The 15,587-nt window shown below is 35.4% G+C and overlaps 1 protein-coding gene across 2 annotated transcripts in view; it reads right to left on the bottom strand.

Annotated features, from left to right (window-relative positions):
* LOC145686491 (midasin-like) overlaps positions 1-15,587 on the bottom strand; it is a 630,928-nt gene that overhangs the window by 72,119 nt on the left and 543,222 nt on the right. For both annotated transcript variants that reach the window (XM_081759859.1, XM_081759860.1), the window contains exons 18-21: positions 13,390-13,675; positions 4,904-5,130; positions 3,873-4,114; positions 317-531 (exon numbers count right to left, since the gene is read on the bottom strand). In XM_081759859.1, coding sequence (XP_081615985.1) covers positions 317-531; positions 3,873-4,114; positions 4,904-5,130; positions 13,390-13,675 — 970 coding nt within the window. The remainder of the gene's footprint in view (positions 1-316; positions 532-3,872; positions 4,115-4,903; positions 5,131-13,389; positions 13,676-15,587) is intronic.

The following is a 15,587-nucleotide window of genomic DNA, read 5'->3' as shown; positions in this document are numbered from 1 at the left end:
ATTATTCCATTGACTGTATGTGCTATAGAATTTTAGTTTCGAAAATGTTAGGCACTTTGTTGGATCAACTAACTTTTGCACGTAACAGGAATTTGGAAACAGGAAATTTTTCCTATTTTCCTCCTCGTACATTTATCGTTTCTACGAACGTGGTTTCATAGAAACACAAACTATTAACAAGGAAGTCATAGAAGTATTATCTCAATAATAATGCAGACGAATAAACAAGGGAAGAGAGTCTTCCGCTTCAAGTACTTACTCAGAAAAAAAAAAAAAAAAAAAAAAACTTTATTCTAAACTGAAAGATAAAACTTGCCTGAAATTCTTTGATGCTTTTGTGCAAAGTTTTGTGTGTATTGTAGGCATTTTCTTTGACTGCCCAATAGTTGATATCATTCCACCGTACAATCTTCACAAAATCTTTGACTTTCTTATCGATTGGAGTTCTCAGATCTTTAATCTTCATATTAACTGGTTCCAGAAATTGCGAGTAGTATTCATACACATTCCACAAGATACGCAATAATTCGGCTAGAGGGAGAAATGTAACAAACACCATCAGCAGATTAAAAATTATAAGTTGCCGTATTACGTTGAGCTATCTTAAATGTTATATTAAGTGAAGGTTTCAACTCTTAGAAAATAATTAAATAAAGTAAATACGTATAATTATATTTCACTAATTCAAAACAATCAAAACACTTTAGAAATTCAACAATCATGCTTCTTTGAAACAAACTAGTATTCATAAATTGGTATTTGGTCAAAATTAGATTCCCTTTGCGGTTTTATATTTGTAAATTTGTACCTATGTATAATCATGTGTCGTTGTTCATATGTAATGAAAGCAAACTTCAATATTCTAGTTCTTATATGATTTTCATTCTACATTTTAATACACTAACAGTTCAGAATGTTTTGTCTCATTAGCTAATATCCACTTCTATGGAATTATTTTCTTTTTGCTATTCGAAACAAATATTTTTTTTTTATCTTTATAAACGGTGCCTTTTCGAGGAAAATTTCCCTTCGAGGGAAACACGACAGGGGAAAAAGTACAAAATTTCATTGTATAGGGGCACTAGCATGTAGAACTGAATGACGGGAAAAGTGACCAAAATCTCGCAAGAATGTCTGAAACAAACACTGTTTATACGCAGTTTACAAAATATTTCATTTCGTCTCAAGAGAATGTAAAATATTAGAAAATGGTAAATATTCTGTTCGAATTTTAAAACAATGAACACCCGCTAGGAATTGAAACTAGAAACATGTGCATAGAAGAGTGTATACATCAGGGAAATAATGATCACAAATATTTATCATTTCTTGAGATTATTGAAGTTTTATGATACTCCAGGCGAAACGTATATGATATGAACGTATAACCCCTGTTTAACGAACTGCTTGAGAATTTTGACTCTTTTTCTTAAATGGGGCTTTTCACTAGACCGAGTTTCAATATATAAGAAGTGTGCATATTTTTTTTTTTTAAATGCAGTAATAACTGGAGATGCATAACGAAATTATCATTATATTGCGAGCGGTGATAATGATTAGAAAGAAATAATGTAAGTAAAAGGCTAATAGTCACCGCAAGAAACAAACCTCATCTCTAGGAAGTACTTTCGAAGAACATCGTCTTCATCGTCAGCCTAGGCACATTTCAAAAAGGATTTAAACCATAAAAAGAATTCTAAAAATATGCGAAGTAAAAATCTTCTCGTCACTATAATTAGACATATGTTAATAGTAATTCACTTGTCACTGTTCATTGTTGTTTACTGTTATTTCTTTTTTCATTATCTTCCAGACGGCGGAAATGAGTAGCAAAAACATTGCTCCAAACGGCATTTATGTCACCTTTATCTGAATTGAGTGCCGGTTTCTCCTTATGAATGTAATAAGCTTCTTTAATTTTCCGTTCAGTTGCTGTTTTTGCTTTTTTGATCAAACATGAATAATAATGCTGCTGGTACCAAGTATATTTATTTTAAATCACCTCATTCATGGCTTCAGAAACTGAATATTTGGAAAAACTTCTTCAAGAGAGCTTTCTTACTTTCTGATCTTCCTCGTGACCTCAACCAAGAAATTCAATATTTAATTAAAATTGGACAACAAAATGGCTATCAAAAGTCTTTATTACTGAAGCAGTACAAACAGGTACAACGGGAGATCGACGGCACCCACCATCGGCCAACAACAAATACCAGAGAAGACAATTTGATTGGTGTCCCTCTGGTTCCACATATTTCGGCAAAAAATTAAGAAGACATTCCATAAATATAATATCAAGGTCTCCGAAGTTCCTCCTAAACCTATAGAAAAATATATTACAAATTTTAAATCATTTTTTACTGATCCCCAACAAAGTAGTGGCGTCTATAGGGTTAAATGTCAATGTGACCAAATATATATAAGTCAAACAAAAAGGAATATTTATACCAGAATCACTGAGCACATTCACACGTCCATATCTCGTAGCTGACAACAGTTATCTGGACTGGCATCACATCTCAAAGAAAATAACCACAACATTATAATTTAAAATAAATACACTTGGTACCAGCAGTATTATTATTTATGTTTTATTGAAAAAGCAAAAACAGCAACTGAACGGAAAATTAAAGAAGCTTATTACATTCATAAGGAGAAACCGGCACTCAATTCAGATAAAGGTGACATAAATGCCATTTGGAACAATGTTTTTGCTACTCATTTTCGCCGTCTGGAAGATAATGAAAAAAGAAATAACAGTAAACAACAGTGAACATTGACAAGTGAATTACTATTAACATATGTCTAATTATAATGACAAGAAGATTTTTACTTCGCACATTTTTAAAATTCTTTTTATGGTTTAAATCCTTTTTGAAGTGTGTCTAGGCTGACGATGAAGACGATGTTCTTCGAAAATACTTCCTAGAGATGAGGTTTGTTTCTTGCGGTGACTATTAGCCTTTTACGTACATTATTTTTAATGCATAACGAAATTTTAATATTTTACCATATTTTGTGTCTTTAAAACAAGGGCTCTATATAATTTTGATTTATACTTTTCAGGCTGTATATCTAAAAGAAATTATATATATATATATATAAAATATATATATAAAAATAAAAATAAATACGCAAAAAATATCTTGCTTCAAATAGGTTATTAAATAACAAACTACTGAATCTAACCTACTATTTTTTGAAAATATGTACACCATTAGTACGTTTTCACCTTCCCAATACTCGAAAATGTTGTACTGAAATCCAAAGCAAAAATAATTAGATATATTAAGGTAAAAACTACGAGAAATCCGACGAAATAGAATTGCTAACATTTTTTAACTCAGAAGAGTACTACAAATATGAGCAAACTTATTTAGGCTGTTGTATGTAGACAATTATAGGAACATATTCAGTTAATACAATATTTAAACACTAACGTGAAAAAAAAAAAAAAAAAAATCCAGGATCATAACATATATAGCAATACTTTCTATTTACTAATGATGTTTTCTTCTGGATTTTTTCGTTACATGCGGAAAATTTACCAACATGGTTGTCCTTAAAGGCAGATTTAAATGGATTATGTATTCTTTGGGACAAAAGTAATCTTTTGTTAAAAGCGGAAACGCAAAAATCGGTGTTATACTGTATATAACTAGAATGTAATGTATGATCCCCTTGGTTAAGACTTTGGTTTTTGAAATGTGTATCAGTAGAGATGAGGATCTTCAAATGGATTAATGCTGCATGGTTTCAGCAACTGTTTCTTCGGGGTAATACAAAGAATTTATATGACATCCTAAAATGCTTGACCTTATTGTACAGAGGTTTTCTTCATAAACTAAAAATAAGATTATCAGAAATTTTACCTTGTCTTGCAGATTCTTGCAAATTTACTACGTGACAGTGGAAGCAACGTATAATTGTTAATCTCCTTTCGAACTCTCCCAGAGGAGATTCTTCCATAAACCTCTGCAATGCTTTTAATAGATCCTTCGCTGACATTGGTTGCTGTTGTTCGTCACTTGTTTCTGGTGATTCAGTGGGATTCAAAAAGGATTCAACCAAAGAGTATATGTGGAACCACCACATGGACGCAACAGAACTAGCCCTAAAAAAAGGGAATGTGTTAATCTCAAATCGTTTCCATAAAATTATGTAACCTGACTTTGGTACACATTACTTTAGATTCTTTTCTGAGTTTTAAAAACACTAAAGATGTAATTACACACTCACTGATCAAAATTTGGATATTTTTTAATTCAGTCCACAGCAGCATCTGCAATCGTAATACGACTTATTTGTCATACTACCTAGGTATATGAAACATTTTTTTAGTTAATGTGCATTTCACAAACACATTTTACTATTTCTAAGGGTAGTTTCATGTTTACAGGGCGAGCATATTACATTTTTTTTTTTTTTTTAACTAAAATTATGAGGCAATACATTGATTTCCATTAATAATACTAATGTTCTTGATTACATCGTTCAGATAACATATTAATGTACAATTTATTACAATATGTAGTATTAGATTCTACAAAGCTTTCAAGGTTAATCTCAAAAATGCTTTCACAAGAAGTTTAGTTTAGTTTTCTACACTGAATAGTTATCATTCAATTTTCAAATTTGACTAAAAAACAGTAAATATTATTTTTTTTGCTTGGAGAAAAAGTGAAACTTATTAGTGATAATTTTTGGTATATATTAGAGAAAACTAAATTACTCAAAAATTTGTCTTTTAGAAGGAGTTCGTATTGGTGACTAAAACAATACTCCCACATATAAATATATAATCATACAAACACACACCACACACCAAATACATATACAAACATTCAAACTTACATAAAAAAGCACACTCTACTCTTCAAATGGGCTTACGTGTTTACTTTACCTTTCTGCTTCATTAGAGAGACTGTTCTTCCAGCATGTCAGTTCTTGTTTTCTCCATGCAATGATTTGTTGCGTTAATGCTTCTAACTGTACAGACAAACTCACACCGCTATGAGCATTACTTTCCCACTCCTGAGCTTTCGTCATTATCATTTCTAAACCAGTTAAAAATCGTATTACAGGACTTGTTACGGGAAAGCCCATAATTCGCTCACAAAGTACTTTTATCTATAAAAAGAAAGATATTTAGAAGTTATGTCTGAATAGCATAAAACACCAAAATTATACAAGACTATAAGTGAACAAAGATCTTCACAAGTTTATTTATAAATCACAAAATAATATAAAATTCCTAAAAGGTAAAAAGGAAAAAATAAATTAACCTGAAGTAATATAAATTTTCTTCACGAATGCTAAAATCTATCTATAAATTTATCTTGTTTCAAATCACAAAGAAATATCTCAGTTAAAAGTGCACACTATTGATACTTCAAGAAAATGAATAAGTACAAGGAATTTATTGGTTTGTTGATATTTATATCTTTCGGTTATCTTTTTTCTTTTTTCTTTTTCTTTTTAAGGATAATTGGCGTTTGCACCAATGAAGGCCAATTGATGAACGACATTCAACGCTAAGTCTCGATCAAGCGATGAATGAACTAGTTTAACCTTGAATGGTCTATTTTCGGGGTTTAATTTCGTTGATCTTATTTATTTGGTTAGTCTACAGTACTGAATCTACGAGGAATGGTTTTAAAGTGAAGTCTGTTTGACAAACAGTACTGAATCTACGAGGAATGGTTTTAAAGTGAGGCCTGTTTGACAATATCAAAGTGGAGCGCCCAATGTTCGTAATTTTGCGCATGCGCACTGTATCCCGGCTTCCTTTGAATATAAATAGACGCCATTTGGAATAAGGTCGGCAGCGTATGAGTTTTGTGGTGTGAGATGGAAAGGTTCACGAAGATCGAGCGGCCCGCGCCCTACGTAATAAGATCTGTAATTCGATTCCTAATTGCAAGAATTTTGACACTGGCAGAAATTCATCAAAAACCTGTGACGCGTATGGTTCAAACGCCAAGAGTGATAGCAAAGTGCGCAAGTGGGTGAGACTGCGTAAGAAAGGGCGGGAGATTGTTCATGGTGATCGAACTCGTCCTCTGTAAAAACGTTCCTCGGAGATTTTCAATGGTGCAACAAAATACCTTGAACTACGTTAAAGGTTCAATTTTGAACTTGTTTACATGAACACTAGTTTTACCTTCGTGAGTGCACACGGCTGAATGACGACTAGACTAAACTGGTAATCAGGGGCCAAAATTATACCATGTCAATCACTGAAAATCATGCAAATTGAAACTACTTATCACTTCGCAATCGTTGTCACCCTTTTTCAACTTACAAGCCTGAGCTGGTTTATTTCCTTATTCACATTCGAAACTATTTTTAGTCCTGTACCATATATCAAATAGAAATATTCTTATATGGATACAAGTAAAAGTAAATTTAAGCGATTTCTCTTGTTCTTCACACAGATGAAAGAGTAGGAAGTCGAAGGAAAAGAGCGGAAGTGAACGGTATCGCGTTTGGCGTTTGCACGTAGTACTGAGGACAATATTTTCCGCCTACTCTTTTTGCATCCTTTAAATTAGTGTAAGTGAACGGTAGTTTCGTATTCTCTGACGCGAAAAGCTTACGTATAAGAAATTTCGCACCTTTATGTTTAGCGGTTCTAAAGTAAAAATAACCACATACATTTAAGCATTCTTCGAAATTCAAGTACACGGGTTGAAACGGTGGTGACAAATTTCTCTATTACCAGATGTTTCTTTCGAAATTTACATACTGAATTTCGCATTATCAGTTTTCGGGACTAAAATTTGAATTCCTTTCCGCCATCCTCCTCCTCCTCTTCGATTCTTTGTGAAATCAATTTGCTTTTTCTTCGTCTTTAGATTTAAATATTGATAAACGATCAAAACGCATTTGTTTATTTTTAGTGATAGTTTTTTAATATTAATTTGTCTTTAATTACAGAGACTTATGTGATTGGGTAATTTTCTTACCTTAGGAATCGGATTCTCAAGATTTCTTTCTTGACCTATGTGTACGTCATAACAAAAAAGTATTCAAAATTTATACGTACAGTTGTTTCAATTGGGTACAAATGAGTGACCAATGGGATACATAAAGTCTTTTAGTGTATATATAATAGTAATTTAAGGCTTGGACCAAGGTATCACGAAGTAGGCATGATAAAAGAATAACTTACTATGAAGTAATACTGTAACTACTTGTAATAAAATCTGATATCCTCCCAAACCTGACTACCTCTAGTAATCCTTCAGCAAATAACTTTTCGATGAGGACACATCCAGTTCTATATTTTACTTATTTAGGAAATAATTATTTTTCTTAGTAAATGTGTAAGGATACAAACTAAGAGCATTCAAAGTGAATAAGAAAGATGGATTAGAATGAGACTAAAGTTTTGTCTAGCATAGGGAACAGCGCAACCACAAATTATAATTATGTATAACTTATTCATTTAATAAGAAGTTTATTCAGCTTGGTATTGAACGGTCAACGTGTAAGATATGTTCTCATTTTTCCTTGAAAGGGTGATGCTTCTATTAAATAGGATATTATGACGCGCAGCCATTTCAGCTGATTCGAAACACGTAATCCAAGAGTTCGTAAAATTTGTGTTGATATTTTACAGATGCTGGAAAATTGTCCAGCGCGTCTCGTGGAGTGGAAGTCTACATGAAGTTGGTAAGTATGTAAGTCTACATGAAGTTGGTAAGTATGTAAGTCTACATGAAGTTGGTAAGTATGTATCTTTAACTTTGAGAATTTAGAAGCAAATATAAGGACTTACAATTTTTACGATGAAGTTCTATCCCAGATCGTTTAAAATGACTCAAACATTGAAACAGTTCCTCTAGTTAAGCCCTTACGTTGAACAAGACAGAACCAAAGTGTATGTCTACAGGCCATTAATCATAGTCAAAGGAGTAGTAGAATTCTTATATTTGTATTTTTTTTTTTCTTTATCAATGTACTGAAATTATTTTGTCACGCCATTTCAACCGGAAGAAACTAAAATCTAAATATGTAAGATAATTATTCTTCATGTTAATTCTTTTTTCAATTTTAGTTCAATAAAATGTAGATGATGTAGTCAATGCCAAATCTTATTAAGACGCTGAATCCTTTCTTGTAGGAGTTATGGCGCCTGTTGTGGGGTGGTTCCCTGCAGACGGCTCATTATCAAAGAAAAAAAAAAAATTCTGTCACAAGCATTTCTTCACCCAAATTTTGGACTGAGCTGCTGAAGCCCAAAAAAGAGATTTAGACGTATGAACATAAAAATACAATACAATTAAAATAAAGTGTACAAGCTTCATCTTATAGGGAAGGAAAGAAAGAGGAGGAAATGAAATATAGAAAAACTAAAATTTCAGAGAAGCGCTGCCACCATAATTCTAACATTCAGAATTCCACTCTTTTCTATAGTATTTCCATCTCTTCCCCTTTCTATTCAACGAAATGTTACGTTAAAGCAGGCCTGTCCATGAATTGGCTCCCGGAGCCGAAGCGAGAGCGAGCACGAGCGAGAGACAAGAACAGGTGAGCACAGGGGCTGGTAGTTTCTCCCCTTCCACTGCATCCGATAAGTGTTGCCAACCACACATGATGGCAAAAAACCTACGGCCAAGCCTGGTCAGAAATTCGCACGATGCTGAAGCATTGAGCAGACGCAAGTTTGAAATATGCAGGTGTGCTCTCCCCCTCCCCATTTCGAAAGCAGTGACGCGAAAACACTGCAGGAAATAAAATTGGTACGTTTTTTGATCGAGGAAGACGCATGATAGAGGTTACAGTTAGCGTTAAAGTAACTAACAAATGAACAAGAAAGAAAGAAAGAAACTAATATTAAACATGTCAGCTTACAGACGTAAAAACGACTGTAAAAATCAGAAACGAATTGTTTCAGGCCTTTTTAGCTTGCTTACACAATTCGTGACGTTGTATTTCATCAGCACTCGGTCTGAAATTATCACTCGCTTCACGTTTGCTAAGTTGTAAACGCCTTTCGTTGCTAGATTGATAGCAGAACGACGGGAGGTAGAAAATAATAATAATAATAATAATAATAATAATAATAATAATAATAATAATAATAATAATAATAATAAGATCGTGTTCGAAATATGCATAATATCTGCTTAAGTTCTGCCGTAAATTGTAACTGGATGCTAATGTAGGCAAAGAAACAGAGATGAGGAACAATTCGAAAATCAGATTATTTGAGTAGATTTTATTCGAAAATATATTATTCAATTAGAAATCATCCAAATAGTCTATACTTATTAGATTTCCGTAGCTACAAAATATAAACATTGTAATAGCTTTTATAACTTACCACAGAAATCCGAGATTGTAGACAAAGGTCCCAAAAGAAAAACACTTGTTGCACATTCCCAAAAGTTCGAAAAATGCAATCACATTTGCCGAAGCGTACTCAAATATCTTAACGCCACAAGAGACAAATGTCTGACAGTAGCAAATCAAAATTCAAACCAACAGAACACGAAAACGCACAAAGAGGCCGAATGTGTATAAAGTTAGAAACACAGAAAAAAGAAAATACACTATAAACACTAGTAACTGACAAGTGTTTTACTTCAAGCATTGTTCTCTGAGGCAGATGTACCGCACAATTTCTTCGTAAGTGTCTCTATACGAGGTGATATTGTTTGCACACAGCTTAGACGTAACAAACATTCCAGGTGATGGTTGGACAACGAACTTCTCTGGTTTGATTTCGTCAGTCGCATTTTTGAAAATAATTGCTCACACACATACGTCGAACCAAACATTGACATAATATTGGCAGCATTTCTATGCAGTCGCGGAAATCGACATCGAGGGAAATTCCTATAGAACTCTTGTAAATTGCTTTTCTGATGGAATTTCTCTTTAAATTCCCTGTCGCACACTAAGTCTATAAGTTCCAACTGAACATCAGAAGGAGCGTCTGCAATGTTTGTAGAGAATGGGGTGGTAAATACCCTGAAGCTCATCTCCAAACATTTTATGTCCTGAAATCTGGTTTCAAATTCGTCCTTAAGGCTAAGCAGCAAATTGCGGTAATAAGTCAAGTCAAGAAGTTTACCGGATTCTTGTAAGGTGCCTAAGCTGGGAAAGTGAACCAAAATATTGTTTTCAAATTGCTGCGCCCAAAGGGATAGCTTCATTTTGAACGCTTCGACGCGATCGCACATATTTGTAATTAGCAGATGTTGACCCTGCAATGAGAGGTTAAGAGCATTGAGATGAGTAGTTACGTCTGCCAAAAACGCAAGGTTGCATCTCCATTGGTCGTCTTTCAGTTCTGGCACGGAATGATCGTTCATATCGAGAAACATATCAATGTCGTTTAGTAACTGAAAGAACTGGTTTAACAAGTTCCCACGGCTCAGCCAGCGCACCTCTGTATAATAAGGTATGTCTCCGTATGCACTGTTTAGGTCTTCGAGGAAGGATTTAAATTGGCGATGTCTCAGTCCATGTTTTCTGAGGTAGCTGGTGGTACGAACTACAACGTCCATGACATCGTTCATCGTTACACTCTTTGCACACAACTGTTCCTGATGCAACATACAATGAATTCCTCTGATATCATGCAACACCCCAAGCTCTTGGAGTTTTAGTTTTAGTCGCGCCACAAACCCTGCTTTCTTCCCAACCATAGCAGGTGCCCCATCGGTCGCTACAGAAACCAGTGCATTCCACGCAAGACCTGTATTTTCGACACTTTCTTCAACACACGCAAGAATGTCAGCGCCCGTTGTGGTGCCCTTCATAGGTACTATGTGCAACAGTTCCTCTCGAATCTCCAGATCACTATGTACACCACGAATAAAGATAGCAAGCTGCGCAGTATCTGTAACATCCGTACTTTCGTCGAGCGCCAGGGAAAATGCAATAAACGTTTTCGAAAGTTCCGATAGCTGGCTCAAAATATCATCTGCAAGATGTTCTATGCGTCGCGTAATAGTCTGTCGGGAAAGTGGAACCGATTCGAACTGCTGTATTCGAGATGGACAAAAGTCTTCTGCTGATATTACTATACACTCCTTTATTAGGTCTCCGTCTGTGAAAGGGCGCAACAATCTCGCAATATGCAACGCAATTTTGTAACTCACCCGCACAGAGGCTTCACACGTTCTCTCCCCGTCTTCCATTTCCGATGCGGCCTTATTCTCTTTCAACTTCTTCAGTTCTTCTTTGCGAAGATGTCCTTTAAGTTCCCCGTATTGCTCCACGTGATAAGTATTGTAGTGACGTTGAAGGTTGAACTTTTTAAATCCGTGTAATGTTTTAAAGCACACTAAACATTTGGCTACACCGTCTTCTTCGACAAAGAGATAATCCTCCTCCCACTGCGTGTTGAACTTAAGTGTAGGTGTAGGGCAGCGTCGTTTCGCCATCTTACCGCTTTCAACTCTTTACAACGACTGTGCTCGATACTGGTCTCTATAAGCAGATGTACACAGGGGGAGTTAGTGGCTAGATAACTAACGTATTATGTATGCAGGTGCCAAAACTGGAAGCACGGATGATAGTAGGCTGAGCATAAGTGGCACTAGTCGCTGTCTGCTATACATTAGTAAAGCTGTTTTATCATGTACTTAATCTTTACTACTACTACTACTACTACTACTACTATTATTATTAATAAAATAATAATAATAATAATAATAATGCATTATTATTATTATTATTATTATTATTAGTAGTAGTAGTAGTAGTAGTAGTAGTAGTAGTAGTAGTTATAGTAGTAGTAGTAGTAGTAGTATTCGGACCAAAAAGGGATGAAAATGGGGATTGGACGAATTTCATAACGAGGAATTGCATAGTTTATACCGCTCACCTAATTGTTAGGGTCATTAAGTGCAGAAGGTTCAGGTGGGCAGGCCATGTAGCTAGAATGGAAGAAATTAGAAACGCTTTCATAATTTTAACTGAAAACCCAATTGGAAGAAGACCACTAGGAAGACCTAGGCGCAGATGGGAAGAAAATATTGAGATGGATCTTGCAGAAATAAGAGTAGAGTAGAAACTGGATCCAGTTGGCTAAGGACAGAAGTTAGTGGAAATATTTTGTAAACGCGGCATTGAACCTTCTGGTTCCATAGGCCATAAAGTTAGTTATTATTATCTAAAATAAATGTTCAAATGTTGTTAAGAGACAATTACACAGAAGAACTGAGTTCCGACCAAACACTAATATGCCGGAAGGAAATTCCAGTGCAGTCCAGCCCACTTTAAGCGTTATCCGTGCAACCCACGTTTCATGTTCAAGACATTGGGAATAAGTGTTCGTATCATTCAGTTGGAACGTTTCCTTCCGAGTTTATGCTGTTACAGTAGGCCTACAACATTGTGACTTTCAAAATCAGTCAGTAACTATCGAAGAAAAACAAGTGTGTAGCTTTAGTCGTTGTATGATTTAACATTCTTTTTCACTTTTAACAAGCCACCGGCAAGCAACCAGCCAAAGACAATATATTTTTCCTTATTAAAAAGACACTCCTTGTAAAAAAAAAAAAAAAAAAAAACTAATTGTAGGCACTAATGGTCACTCTTAAAAATGGAAAATCTCTTTGGCTCTCTTAATATTTTGTTTGATTCTTTGGGATCAAAGTAACTTTAAAAGTGGAGTAAGAAATACTATTCTTCCTATTAATAGTGTAATAGTGGCTTCTAATCTCCACAACCAACCCCTTGCTAAGCCTATTCGTACACACATACATGCATAAGCTAATTTTCTGGAGATAATACTTAGATAATTGCAAACAAGTGCTACAGTATTTTTTTTTTTCTTATCAACAGATTATCTCTTTTCTTAAAAAGCGAAACAACATAATATAACAAACCCACACTCGGATTAAGAACTTGATAAGAAAACTGGTTTTCCATTGGGCAAACTAGCAAGTTTTTATAAATGGAAGCGATGGTTTGGTTCCACCACATCCTTCTTTAACAAAAGGAAAGAGAAAAGAAGAAAAGGAACGTACATAGTTTATCATTTGATTGCTGTTACAAGTTTGTGTTGTCTATAGTTAACGGTTACCACATTGTAAAAGACACTTTACACTAAATGGCAATCAGTTACCATACATCCATACATACTTTTTTTTATTTGGTGGGCTAGTGATTACCGCCAAGGTTGACAACACTTCCGTTCCTCGAAGGACGAGACCCGAAGATTCACGAAGCACGAACAATGGTATTTGCACGTAGGATGCTCGTGAGCGCTCACGAGGAGAGTTTCCACTATCTGCTCGCCGTGGCCAGGGCTGCGTTAAAGCTTATAGTGTACTTTCTTTTAATTGTGTTATGTTTAATGTCCATACTAGTTTCGAATAATAATTCTAGTTATCAATTTTATAGACAAAATAGTCTTATACATACCTCATTTAATGTTGGATGTTCTGGCCACTCGAGTAGGAGAGTACCAACTTTTGTCAACAGATTTTCCAGTATTGGAAGACATTGCCTAACACTTTCTACATTGGTATCACGATAAAAATCGTATGGCAATGTAGAAGCGTACAGAAAACTAGTGTTTCCGTCAGTTCTTTCCAGCATATTCTGAATAATATCTACCAGGAAGATGTAGCTGCCACATAGTTTCCTGTCAAGATCATCTTCTAGAACCTGAATCAACTTATTAACAACAGCAGAAGCAGTTTCATACCTAGAAAGAAACACAGCATTTAACAATAATTGAAATGTACACTCATGTCCAAAATTATTGTCGCATGTCTATAAATATGTTGTTGTAGGAATATAATTTGCTAACGAATTCGCCCGATATTTCTTATAATGTTATTATGTGTATAATCGCCAAAGACATGTGTGTGGCAAATTTCATGTCAAAAGAGCAGTAAAGAAGAACGAGAGAACGAAAATAAAACTTTCTTGTCCATTTAGCAACAGTTTGTTTTACTCATTCTAAGTTTCGTATTTATAATTCTTTTGCTATGAAATTTATCACAAATATACATTTCCCGAATATACACATAGTATCAGTATTAAAAATACCCTGTAAAATCATTAACATATTGTATTGTTACAAGAAGACAGTTAAAGATATGCGACAATCATTTTGGACATGAGTGTACATATTTTATTGGTACACATCGACATACACATTCGTCAGAAAGATGGTTTTTATTTTCCTTCTTATTTATGATATTTCTAAGGTTTGTGCAATCAGATGATGTACACCTGACACAGGGTGTTCATTCATCATTCCGATATATGACAAACCATAGTCTACACTAACAAGCAATGAATTAAGTTAATCTTTAACGTATCCATTAGTACATTATTACTTCTTCCAACCCGATTTTATTTGGTCTAGGAATTAATTCGTGCGGGTGGACAAGAGATGGCGCAACAAACGGAGCGTCCCACAGTTCCGTGTATCCACACATTGTGTTCCGTGTGTTGCAAACCCCTGTCATCGCGTATCGTTCGTAGTATAGGGCAGTGGATTAAAGCGTCAACAACACCAGTTTGTAGTTAAGTGAACATGGCGCAATTTGTGCCTGATAAAGTGTTTTTGCGGGGTGTTCTGCTGCATTACTTTAACATGCAGAAAAGTGCGACTGAAAGTCATCGTATTTTGGTGGAAGTGTATGGTGACCATGCTCTAGCTGAGCGAACGTGTCAGAAGTGGTTTGCACGGTTTAGAAGTGGTGATTTCGGCTTGGCAGACCAAGAGCGAGCTGGACAGCCAAACAAATTTCAAGACGAAGAATTGACAGCATTGCTCGAGCAGGATTCGTGTCAAACGAAGGAACAACTTGCAGCAGCATTAGGCGTTGATCAAACAACAGTCTCCAAACGCTTGAAAGCCATGGGAATGATTCAAAAGATGTCACATTGGGTTCCACATGAATTGAAAGACAGAGACGTTGAAAGACGAAAAACCATTTGCGAATTGCTGCTTCGGGTTTCTGCATCGAATTATTACGGGTGATGAGAAGTGGATCCATTACGAGAACCCTAAACGAAAAAAGGCCTGGGTGAAACCAGGTGAACCAGGTCCATCACAACCAAAACGAGATATTCACTGTGCAAAGGTTATGCTGTGCATATGGTGGGATATGAAAGGTGTGGTGTACTATGAGCTGCTGCAACCGGGTGAAACTATGAATGGAGAACGTTATCGACGACAATTAATGCGTTTTAAGCAAGCTCTGACCAGAATGGGAGAACAGACATGATAAACTTATTGTTCAACATGATAACGCTCACCCACATGTCGCAAAACCGGTCAAAACCTATTTAGAAAATGTCGGATGGGAAGTTTTACCCCACCCGCCGTATTCACCAGACGTTGCTCCTTCGGACTACTACTTGTTCGATTGCATGAACAACGATTTGATTGGACAGCGGTTTACTTCTTCAGAAGATATCGAAACATGGGTCTCTGACTGGATCGCTTCCAAGGATGAGGACTTCTTTCGCCACGGAATCCGTACATTGCCTGACAGATGGGCGAAAGTGGTGGCTAGCGATGGACAATATTTTTCTTAAGGTATTTATGTATTTTGTGTTTGTACTACAGCTTCAATGTGTGCGTACCAACCGCACGAATT

Source organism: Thermobia domestica, chromosome 5 (genome assembly GCF_964235325.1).
Source record: "Thermobia domestica chromosome 5, izTheDome1.hap1.1, whole genome shotgun sequence".
In the NCBI taxonomy this organism is placed as follows: Eukaryota; Metazoa; Arthropoda; class Insecta; order Zygentoma; family Lepismatidae; genus Thermobia; species Thermobia domestica.
Note: the sequence above shows the minus strand (reverse complement) of the source record. Positions and strands in the feature narration are given on the sequence as shown.